Source organism: Plectropomus leopardus, chromosome 16 (genome assembly GCF_026936395.1).
Source record: "Plectropomus leopardus strain MGB_pleo_1.0 chromosome 16, ASM2693639v1, whole genome shotgun sequence".
NCBI lineage: Eukaryota > Metazoa > Chordata > Actinopteri > Perciformes > Serranidae > Plectropomus > Plectropomus leopardus.
This window is the reverse complement of record NC_142191.1, coordinates 8,904,780-8,917,459: the sequence shown is the minus strand read 5'-3', so window position 1 is coordinate 8,917,459 and position 12,680 is coordinate 8,904,780. Positions and strand designations below refer to the sequence as shown.

At 40.3% G+C, this 12,680-nt stretch overlaps 1 protein-coding gene across 1 annotated transcript; it reads left to right on the top strand.

Moving 5' to 3' along the window:
• The first annotated feature begins 3,664 nt into the window (after positions 1 to 3,664).
• On the top strand, positions 3,665 to 8,227 carry pou3f2a (POU class 3 homeobox 2a). The gene has a single exon (XM_042481067.2). It carries the CDS (start codon positions 5,071 to 5,073, stop codon positions 6,457 to 6,459), a length of 1,389 nt encoding a protein of 462 aa, XP_042337001.1. The 5' UTR covers positions 3,665 to 5,070; the 3' UTR covers positions 6,460 to 8,227.
• Positions 8,228 to 12,680: the final 4,453 nt, after the last annotated feature.

Genomic DNA, 12,680 nt, shown 5'->3' with positions numbered 1-12,680 from the left:
TGCAAGCAGGGTATTTAATGGCATATTTTATGTCGTAGAAGAAATTGTGAAAGACTCTTCAGCTTCACCACAGACCTTATTTCAGGCTTCTAACCAAAAACCCATTCAAAAAACCCATTAACTTTGAGAAGAGGGAACCAGAGGTACTGAAATGCCAATTAATTTCTGGGTTTTAGGACTCATTACTGGGGTTCTCTATAATGCTGCGTTCCTACACCAGAAAGAAATCACTCTTAAAGGGGAACTGCGCCCATTTTCAATATTACATGTTATTCCTATATGGTCCAAGACAGTCTAAAAATATTGAGTGCTAAAACTCAAATTTGTGATGTCATCACTGGTAACATTGATTATCACATCACAAGTTTGAGACTCACCTCTCTGGTTTTTGAAAGCTCATGTTTACAAATAATAATTGAACTTTCTTCGGTCATGGAAATGACATATTCAAATTAATTATTTCAATTCATTTAAGATATGGGACAGGGCATATTAAGGAGCATTTATATGTAAATATGTAAGATTAATAATAAAAGTAAGATAGGACTTACACAGCGCTTCTCTAAGTACTCAAACAAGCTTTACATGAAATGCAAAAAGAAAACAATTATAAATTCAAAGTAAAGAATACAAATTACTGAAAGACACTTACATGAAACAGAAGAATAAATACAAGCATAGAATACAAAAACAAGATGTAGAGGGTATGGCGGTTCAGATTTGGGGAGGCAGTGGGAGACTGGTATTGTAGGTTTTTTTGAAAAGGTGGGTTTGAATTTATTTTTAAATGAGCCCCATGAGTCTGAGTTGCAGATCCCAGAGACTAATTTCCATCGTAAGTCCCATGGCAGGTTGATGTTAAATACATGAACATGACCGTCACAACACATTCAGTACAAGAAGCAACAATACTGACTCAGTAATAACGTAGCCTTTACACTAATTTACAAAGACACTCATAAAACGAAGACAAACCAGGATTAGAGGGGTCTTAGAAAATAGAGTGCTAAATGGTGTTAATGGTGTTAAAGGTGATAATTATGTTGCACATTTAGGTGTTGTTCCCCTTTAAAATTGACATGTAAAAAATCCCAGATCACTTTATTTTACAGGTGTATACCGTGTGTGAGTGTGTGTTTGTTTTTGTTCCGTCTGTGCGCGTTTCAATCATAAATATCTCATAGAGAGTTGTGCCTGCGCACAGGGACACTTAGGCCCATTAGACTTGCGAAGAAATTGAATCTTTACAGCACTGGGGCCATATAATTACTGTTAATTTAACGCTCAGATTCTTCATCATTAACTCTCAGTCTTGAATACAGAACGAGGGACGCGGAAACGCAGACAGTATGTGTGTGGAACCGCTGCATGTGTTGAAAGCATAGCCAGCCCTTTGACTGAATTAACAGCGACCTCTTCGTCTTGTAAGAACAGGACTCGCATCGTTTATGCGTTATTAAGTCCTGTAATTGGGCAGCCAGTAGTTTGCATATTAGTCTATTAGGGTAATATGTTTTGCCTCTCTCAACACACGGCTTGCCAGAGCCCCTGGCGACACATTTGGTAATTCTCAGAATTACACCCTAATCATAATCCAGTGTTCTTTCGATCCCTATAATTTAATGTGCGTCACTTTATGTCTGCGCATCCTCAGCTTGATTACATTCAAAGTATTTTATCAATTAACCTATCTCTTTCAATTTAAGATTTTAACGTACTATGGTCTTTAATCAACAGTATAAGGTGAAATTTATTGTCTGTGTGTATTGTGTAAAGCTATGATTTTAAATTCGTAACAAAATGCACATATTTTCACCGCTGCCCCTGATGTTGCACTGCACCTCTGTTTGAAGGTGAAACTTGCTTTTTTTTGTCCTTAGCGGTTTCTTTAACCTCTTAATAGCTGTTATGATTTACAGTCGGTGTCCCACTTTGAGCCAATAAAATCACATCTCCTAAATACCAGTAGTTGCCAAAGTAGGTCCAGGGACCCCCCCAGGGGTCTGAAAGAGTTTCAGGGGGGCTCAGCAGAATGGGGATTAGTTTAATTTCAGTATTGTTGCATTCATGTAAAGATAGGAGCAGCAGATAGTGCAAAATCAAGGCTTTGATGAATTTGCACTAACCAGCTCAACTGTTATTTTTTTTTAACCAAACAGAGCCGAGAGACAAAACTGCATAATCACAACAGTTTTATGGTCCTGTGTTGCAATGATACTGAGTACTAGATAAAAGTAGTTTAACCACAGAGTATTTAAAATAAGATCCTAATTATACAGAATGATTTTGTCTGAGCAGTGGTGGATCCATGGCTGGATTATGAGGCAATGGGCCCCTGGGCGTAGCTGTGCAAAGGCCCCATCACCTCTCCTATATAGACACACAGACTTTGTAGTGGTTTTGTGTCTATTTGCAGTTATTTTTGTGCCCTTGTGGTTGTTGTGTGTCATTTTGTAGCCGTTTGTGTCTCTTTGACATAATTGTGTGTTTCTTTGAGGTCATTTTGTGTCTCTTTGAGATAATTTTGTTTTTCTTTGAGGTCATTTTGTGTCCCTTGAGGCAACTTTGCACCAGCTTTGGTCGTTTTGTGTCGTTTTGTGGTCATTTTTTGTCTCCTTATAGTCGTTTTGTGTCTCTTTGCCTATTTTTTTTAGTTGTGCGTCTTTGCAACTCCTGCTCATTTCATTTCATTATTAAATGCTAAGTTGAGATTTGACATTTTGCTATTTGCTACTCCTGCCACTTTGGGCCCCTGGACATGTGCCCGATAGGCAAAAATCATTACAGTATTTTAGTGTTGCAGCTGGTTTTGGTGAAGTTAATTGTTGCCTCTTTTTATATGTTGGGTAGTTGGGCAAACAATGCATCAATTCTCATAAGTTCAGCATTTGTTTTTATGTAACAGGTTAACACGAGGTGACTATAGCTGTCAAATAAATGTAGTCGAATAAAAAGTATAATATTTGGCTGTGATATGCAGTTTAGTAGGAACATCAAGCAGAGCAAAACGGGAATACTTAAGGAAAGCGTACACCTATAAATTACTTTTGGGATTTAGTTTACATTGCTGAATTAGGCAGATGTTTATGAAGTGCACTGTAAAATCTGACAAGTCAATTTTACTTAAAAAAATATAATATATATATAATATAATATAACAAAATGTATAGTATAATACTATACTGTACTATCTAATTGTTAAGTACTGAAAATGTAGTTATATTTACTGAATGTGTGAAATTGTTGCAAACTAAAAATGACAAGTTTAATTAAATTAATCTTTTCAAGTTTTAGGAACTTCATTAAACCAAGATTACTGTGCTATATATCTGTAATACTGTTGGCTGCAAACTAGTCAGTCATTTTTGTATTTTCTTAATCATGTTAACAAAACAGAACTCAGAGATCTCGTAACTTCATCATTGGCAAAATCCTCTTTGTCATGATCAAGTTAAGGCCAACTAACTCATTTTACTGAAGGTGTTAACACCTAGAAAGTCAACAGAACCGACCAAAGCGCTGCACATCAATATATATATATTAAATAGCATAACTATCATACAACAGGACATTAAATGGGACAAAAAAATGTTTACAAAAAAAGGCAATAAAACCACAAAACTGTCATCTCTCACACAAGGTCTGAGAAAGCCAAAGAGATATAAAGTCAACTTAAACTAAGATTTGTAGTTACATTTACTTTCCTTTTCCAAGGCAATGAGTTTCCAAGATTATTATAAGTAAGATCAACTTTTCAGATTTTACAGTGTATTTAAAAGCTTAACCTGTAAAGTAACCAGTGACTATAGCTGTCAAATAAATATAGTGCAATAAAAACAGTGTTGGCTGTGAAATGCAGTATAGTAGGAGCATAAAGTAAACTACTCATACTTGACATTTTAAGTTGCAACAACTTCCTAAAATCAAGTAGATTCAGCTAACTTTTAAGTAAACTTAACACACAGATATTAAATAAACTTAAATTAAGATTTGTCGATACATTTACTTTTTCAAGGCAATAGGTTTCCAAAATTATTTTAAGTAAGATCAGCTTGTCAGATTTTACAGTGTATATAAAAGCTTAATCTGCAAAGTGGAGACTAAAGCTGTCAAATAAATTTAGTGGAATAAAAAGAAGCTATAATATTTGGCTGTGAAATGCAGAATATAAAGTAGAGTGAAATGGAAATACTTAAGGAAACCTAGAAATTACTTTGGGTTTTAGTTTATACTGCAGAATTAGGCAGATGTTGTGGATGTGGAGCTCTTCCATCTTTCTTTTGGTGCATTAGAGGGTAGTTTCCCCCCCTCCAAAACACTGCAAATCAAGGCCTGTGTCTGTTTTGGTAGGAGGTTTGGGAAGCCTCGCCTCGCGTGCCACTGTGTGTGCATCCATCTCAAAGTTTACCCAACAAGCAGGTGGAAGGGGGCACGGTGGGCGCAGAGCGGGCTGACGGATCCTTTCTTGCAGCCTCCTCTCTTTGGCCCCGAGCTGCCCTCTCCGCTCGCCCCCCATTATTTGTCCCGACGGCCGAGCGCGCGGCCCCAATGAGCCCTTTGGAACGGAACGAAAAGAAGGAGCGAATTGCAGCTGTGACGTGGGCGTTGTTGTTCCATTCACCGCGTTCGCCATGGCAACGGGGCAGAGGCCCTGGAAGCACGCGGCCCCTCTCCCTGGACAGCGTCCTAAGGGCAGAGAGGCAGCTGGAAGTTTCTCCTCCTGATCACTGCTCACAGTCTCACGGCGCAAAAATATCCCAATTATTCAACTTAAAGTGGGTGAAAACTGGATTAAATTAAGATTTGGAGCATTTGGACATAAAGTTTTATTCACGCGCGCATAAATGTGGTCACTATGTGCAAATTCTGTGCAACTTTTACGCACCGTTTTGACGCACGAAAGCAATAAACGTGACCCACTGACCCAGATCAATGCTAATAATTTCTTTTTGTCGAGCTTTTCTGTTTACACTCGGCAGCCTGATTTCTCCCTCCACTTCATGCATGCTGCAGAACTGCTAGTATTGTTGGGCAGAGTGATTGGGGTTTCTGTACAATCTCCCGTGACCAATGAGCGGGGTGCTGTCAGGGGTAACCACATCTGTCAACCGTTCTTGGCCAATAAAGAGCGGAGCGAGGCGGACCACAGGTGCGCGCCTCTGCGTCCCCTTGGCACAGCGCCCGGGAGATGCTGGAGAGAGACGCCTAGCTGCCCCGTGGCGCAAAAGAGTTACTGTCAAAGGCAGCCTCCTTTTAACTCCGGCTATCACTCTGGCTCCGATAGTTATGGCGACCGCAACATCGAACCACTACAGCGTCCTCACCACCCCCAGCAGCGCGCCGCCGCCGCACTCGGAGTCCGGGAGCATGCAGCAGGCGGCAGCGTACAGGGACGCGCACACCTTGCTCCAGAACGACTACAGCACGTTACCGGGCGGTGGACATCCGCTCAGCCACGCGCACCAGTGGATAACGGCGCTGTCTCACGGTGACAGCGGGGCGCCCTGGCCATCTAGTCCCCTCGGAGAGCAGGACGTGAAGCCCGTGCTTCACGACAGTGACCGAGAGGAGCTGCAGAACTCCAGCAGTCTGCAGCAGCAGCAGCAACAGCAGCAACAGCGACACCCTCACCTCGCGCACCAGCAGGCGCATCACGACGCCAGAGCATGGCGAACCAGCACAGCCACCACGCACATCCCCGGTATGGCGACATCTGAGGGCCAGAGCCTGGTGTATTCCCAGTCCGGCTTCGGTCTGATGCCGGGGGGAGAACAAGGGGGGATGCACCACCACCCCCTGCGGGACGAGGACCACCACAGCCATAGCCCGCACCTTAGTGAGCACGGAGGCGGCCCCGGGGCCCACCAGCAGTCTCTCTCACACCATCACCAGCACGGGGGCCATCCGGACCACTCAGACGAGGACACGCCGACCTCCGACGAGTTGGAGCAGTTTGCCAAGCAGTTCAAGCAGCGGCGCATCAAGCTGGGCTTCACCCAGGCGGACGTGGGACTCGCTCTCGGGACGCTGTATGGAAACGTCTTTTCTCAGACCACCATTTGCAGGTTCGAGGCGCTTCAACTCAGCTTCAAAAACATGTGCAAACTCAAGCCCTTGTTGAACAAGTGGCTGGAGGAGGCGGACTCCACCTCGGGGAGCCCCACGAGCCTGGATAAAATCGCGGCACAGGGAAGGAAAAGGAAAAAGAGGACCTCCATCGAGGTGGGCGTCAAAGGGGCTCTGGAGAGCCATTTTCTCAAATGTCCAAAACCGGGAGCAGCGGAGATCAACTCCCTGGCGGACAGCCTGCAGCTGGAGAAGGAGGTGGTGCGGGTTTGGTTTTGTAACAGGCGGCAGAAGGAGAAGAGGATGACACCCGCTGGGGGACAGATACCAGGAGGAGAGGACATGTACGGGGACACCCCTCCTCATCACGGAGGACAAACTCCAGTGCAGTGACCCCTGTGCGTTACTCTGAGCAGAACATGGACCCCTAAAGGAGGAATAATGCCTCCTTATTTGTTTGATTATCTGTGCTGGACCGCTCGGAACTGGACCTCAGCCAGGTTAAATGTTGGACCCACGGACACACACAGTGGGGATATACAGTGGCACTCAAGCACTAAAAATACGCATAGCAGAGAGCTGTATGGAGGTCTCCTGCCAGGCATATCGGGATGGTGTGTGCTAACCAAAAAAAGAAAAAAAAGAAAAAAAACAGCGACAAATGCTTTTCTATAGCTTCTACCGAGGCGCAATGTGTCGTTATGTAATGTGTCATTAAAGAAAGGCAGAGTGCGATGTGGGCACGAGGTGTCCGCGAGGGGGGAAACATATAAAAACAAGCTCGGGGCTCGATGAGAAGTCGCAGTCAGTGTGGGTAAATAAACGCCATCTTTCCATCATAACAAAAGCAACAGGGGTTCTTCGCAGCTTATGGCAAAGAGAGGGCTGAAATGGCAGACACCTGCTGTACAATGTTCAAAATACAAGCCAATACCAGCCAACTGCTTTTACTATTATTATTATTATTATTATTATTATTATTATTATTATTATTATAGAATTCTGGTAATACATTTAATGTGATGTATTAATTGTCAGCTGCAGCCATAATTTATTTAAATTTAAAATGTTCTCCCTTGCTATATTTTTATGTTCACATAATAATAATAATAATAATAATAATAATAATAATAATAATAATAATAATAGGATAGAGACTGGTTCACTTTACTGCTTTCCTTTCTGTGCAGACATCTCTGTGCGCCTGTTTACAGTGTGTTTTTGCTGTTTGTTATTTCTGTACTTTTTCCAAAATGCTGTGATGAGAAAAGACCGAGACTGTCCGGCTGGATCACTCAAAGCAATCCAGCCCCTTTTTGCCTTCCTTTTACTATGAAGATTTAAAAAGAAAAAAAAGAAAAACTGAATATGATATCCTGGTACCAGCTCTGGCCGCAGTGGCTCTACTACTGTATGATTCATTCATCCACTGAGGAGACTATTTGTGGGATGTATCTCAACCTTTTTTTATTTGTATGGCTTCGTTTGTTTGTTTGTTGCTGAGTTTTTCTGTCAGTCTGTGCCAAAGCACAAACACAGACACGTGTTCTTGTGCCACTTAAATCCTGTGATTAACAACCTGATCTGATAGTGGGAGGTTTTTGAGGGGAGTGAGTTGGGGATGAATTCTCTGACTGAAATCTAAAGAAAATATAGAAATTAAGAAACTCAAATCCAGCTGAAGGATGTAGATGACAGCAGAGAAAATGTAATATTTTAATAACCCGAAATGTGAATTTTTAGACAATTTCCATTTTGCATTTTGAAAACTTTCTGAATGTATTAGGCCTATATACGGGATGCCCCTTTCCTTTTTAATTATTTCATCGCCAATTATTGAAAAATGAAACATAGCAATATTGTTATTTTACGTTTTTTGTTTTTCGTTATTTAAGCGTATATAAATAATAATTGGCCCTTTATTTGAAGGCCCTGTATTTCTGTAATCACATCACATGTAATCCTTCAGCTTAATTTGAGTTTCTGAGGTGGAAAAAAAATCAAAACCAAAACAAAATAGCATAGACCTGAAATCTGTGATCAAACGAAGAGGAAAAAGAAATCAACGATTGCACAATTTCTATATGCTTTTTGTCATTAAATCGTATTTGTTTTCTATGAAAAAAATCCAGTCTTTGCACGTTTATTAAAAAAAACGTCGCATCTCTGACGACTAGCTTTATTATAATTATGTATTCATTATTGTTTTCTTGCACGCGGCCTTGCATTATAATTATTGCTTTTATCAGTCCGTCTCGGCTGCTTAAAATTGTCCTTCAGCTGTTTCGGTAAAGTGTTTACAGCCGCTGATGTGCTCTGATACTGTTGTGAGGAGAGATTTGCGTGAAGATGCTCAGACAGTCGGTCAATGGGCTGAAATTGAAACACACTGTAGTGTTAATTAATATTTTCATCAGGATAAATATGGAAATTAATTGACAATTATAACGAGACGTAAATCAGAATATCAAAAGCTTTTCTGTTTGTTTGCACGCAGGCAAACGGCAGGCCTGCCTGTAAAATAAGCTCCACACAATAACATATTATAGGCCTGATTACAGGTGTAGGACAGCAGCTGATGCATTATAAACAAGATTTATTAGTGTATTATGTAAAATCTGGCCTGCTGCCTCCATGTTACATACTGAAATAATTATTAACATGTGCTATGTATATTTCCATTTTCTCAAAACATTTTAATAATTTTATAAATGTTAAATAACACACAACACCGAAATATTGTGTAAAAACATTTAAAAAAAAAAAAAAGAAAAGTAAATTAGAGAGTTGAGGAGCTGCAGTGTAAATTTAAAATAGCAACATTGAACCTCTCTGTTGTTTTCAAACATTTCCTAATGTTTTTATGAAGTAAGATTTTTAATTTAATTTGAACAAAAATAGTGGGGTATCATATTTTTAAACACATCTTTGTTTCACTTCATGCCTTAATATTTATAACATGCTTGGGCTGATTGGTGTTTCACAGAGAAACAGTCTGCTGATGCCACCTAGTGGCTGTTAGAAGCAGGGTTTGGTTAGATTGAGATGTTTGCTTCATCATCAGTGATTGTTGATATTTTTGTATATGACAATGCTCTTTTAGAAATGATAACACACAACCAGGGCCATGATATCATTTAGGACTCTGGGCCAAACGTAAACACCTTTTGGGCTGATTCCAGTATTTTTCCATCACAGCTCTAATTTTCTCCACCAAAACTGAATTCTTGGCAGTGTGAGGGCTATGAAACTCTGAGGCATTTAAATTGTATTTTTTGGGAGAAAAACACTTTTTTTTTTAACATATCTGTAATTTTCTAATCGTTTCACAGAAGTTTACTGTATATAATTATGTAATCTGGTACAAATTAAAGGAAGCATAAATTTAGAGAAACAAACCTATTTAGAATTTAATCAGGTGTGTTGAGTTTACAAGCATTTCGGGACTGTTTGTTATTTACGACGGGAAAGCAGGTGGTGCAAAACAGGGAAGGCACTTCAAATCATTTTTCAAACACAGGAAAGGTAGTTCCGTTTTTATTTGACTTTATGGAAGGACATTCAACTTCAATTTGTTGTATTTTGTATTTATTTTAAAAACTTCAGAACCCCAAAAACCTGCAAGCAGGTTTTAAGGGCATGCTTTCTTTAATCATCTCCAAATTCACACCATTTATCACAGCCAGAAACTGTGAAATATGGTTATTTATGGTGGAGGGAGGGTCATGAATTTTCCTCCAGCCACTCAGGGAGGCTGAAGGGAAAAATATTTGTAGCTCTTGGGAGGGTCATGGTATTTAATGACTTTTGGAGAAGTTTCTTGAAAATAGCTGATCCATGTAAATAAAATTGGCAGAGAATATAAATGAACGGCTAAATGGAAGATCCAACTAATTAAAATATTTTTTGGAGGGTTGTGGGCCACTCAGCTATGGCCCTGCTTGTGACCAATGACTCTTATATGATTTTGATGTTGTAAACATTGCTGCTTCTGCTCTAAAAACATGAAGTTATGTTTAAAATATTCAGTTATAATCCTATTCTGAATCTATTGGATTTTTTTAAAAAAATGATTCCTTGTACAATTTACAGCATTAATTCTCTAAGAATATCTTTCATATTCAAGTAAAATGATATAAATCCTAAATAGAACTGATACTGAGTCAAATCTAATTGAATATGGACCTTGTGAATTGGAATCAAATCGATTAGGGAAATCAGTAGTGATACTCAGCCCTACTTATAATGTCTAGGTAAAGACAAGTCCTTTAAAAAAAATAAAATAAAATAAAATTGTTTAATAATGTGATGACATAACAAGTGAAGACAAGTACAGGGACATATTAACATGAAATGAAAAACAGACAAACAAAAACAGCAACAATTTTATTCATCTAGCCCAGCATCACATCACAAAAAAACACATTTGGTTCAGTGAGCCTAACAATCCGCACAAAGTTATAATAATAATGAAAATAATAAACTAATTTAAGAATAACTGGGGATGAGATCAAACAGTAACATCAGAGTTAATGAAAAATTTGCATCTCTGTTTTCAATTTATTTCCTCATTTCTAAACAACTAGAAACAAGCGACGGACTTCAGTTTCCTTATTTAAAACAACCACAACTGTACATGTATTATACAGGCTTTTATTTTGAAATCTGATTGAAGATGTGCAATTTCAGGGCAAAAAAAAAAGAAGAGAAAAAAGGATGAATATTTGTATGTGTAGGGGTGTGTGTGTGTGTGTGTGTGTGTGTGTGGGGGGTGTAAACCAGGTCTAAACCCAGCTCTCTGGAGGACCCTGTTGCCTGGATTCTGTCCTATCAGCAGGCGACCATCTGCCCTCCTCCCGGCCCTCACGCTCGTACAGGCATGCTCTGCATTATTCATATTTACACACACTCTCTCTCTCTCTCACACACACACACACACACACACACACACACACAAAGGCACATTCACTCCTCCCTGCGCACCATGTCCCACCTCACACATCATGCACACAGCCACGTGTTAGACAGCCAGCCTCGCACACACGCACAAACATGCGCACACACACACACACACACACACACACACACACACACACAGCTGCTACCTCTGACACTGTACGCCATCTCTGACTCACCAGAGATGGTTTATACTCGGGTGTCATTGTCAGCTCTGAATTGTCTCCTCTGTCTGAGATCTCCCAGGGATCCGACACAATGGCCACAGAAATGCAACCAGCCAAAGTCATCAAATATCATTCGTCTGTTTGTCTCTCTCCCTTTTCATGCCCTTTTCTCGCCCTCACCCACGCACAGACTCCACAGCGGTGCTCCCACGACTTTCTCTTTCTCTGCCCTCCTTTTTTTCTCTCTCCGTTTCTCCAGAGCTCCAGCTCGAGCACAAAGAAAAGGGCAGAGAGCTAATTCTTCTGCATTGTTGGGTGGGCTTTGTATTGTCATATGGTAGCAGGCACAGAGGGAGAGGGATTATGAGACAGATATATGCCAGAGCATACCCACCTCTAAGTGCTGATACTGAGCAGACAGCGGTGCCCCAAGATTTTCTTAGGGGCAGCCAGATTTGGCCAGTACAAAAAGAAAATGTCAATACAACGCACTCTCATCCCAACTCATCAAATACTGCTGCTTTATCAGTGGACCTATATGACACGTTAGGTGTCTTCCTGCCTTAATTTTGAATATTCAGGGTCTCTGTGTCAATAATCATTACATTTATAATGTCTTTTTAAAATACACTCAAGTTTTCTGAGAAAATGTGGAGTTTGTTACATGCATACAGTCTTTTTCAAATGCAACATACAAACACTTTGTTTTTAGGTTTACATCTTTAAATTTAGGCAACAAAAGTCCATAGTTTGGTTAAGAAAAACATCATGGTTTGGCTTAAGATAGGTACGGTTGTCACTAATGTGATGTAATGTCATGTGACATATGACCCTACAGTAGAATGCTGCACATACTGTATGAGCACGCTACGTCATTAAAATAACTCATTTGACCTTTGGTTTCACATAAGAAACAAACAGCAGGCATGCAGGTGAAAGTCTGGAGTTTGTCTTTAAAGGACAAATATGCAGCTTTAATTTGAAGGAATACATTGATTGAAAGGAATAAAACATTTACTGAGAACAAGTCTTCTCAAGCTTATTGGAGTTCATTGAAGATTAAGCGGTGTTTGGACAGGGATCTTGGTGTCAGAGACTGACACACAGGCACCTTTTGCAGCAGTATGATATGCACTTGGTTGTTGACGCAGCAAGCAACAACCGAACTCATTAAATACCGCCGCTTTGTCAGTGGATGTCATTGTCAGACACTGATGCACAGACACCTTTTGCAGCAGTAAGAAACGCCCCAGACGGCAGCAGTTTGTAACACCGGCAGCAAAAACTGAAAGAGCGAGGAAGTCTGCATTGAGTGGTTGGCCAAACAAACTCTGGACTTTCATCCAGAAGCTAGCTGTTTGTGTCCTATTTGCAACAAAAGTCAATTGATTTATTTTAATAACAACTTAGTGTGCTAGTATGTGTAACATCATTAGATGTGATGTGTGAGTCGATGTGGGTTTTCATGCAACACAAAAACTGAAACAATAC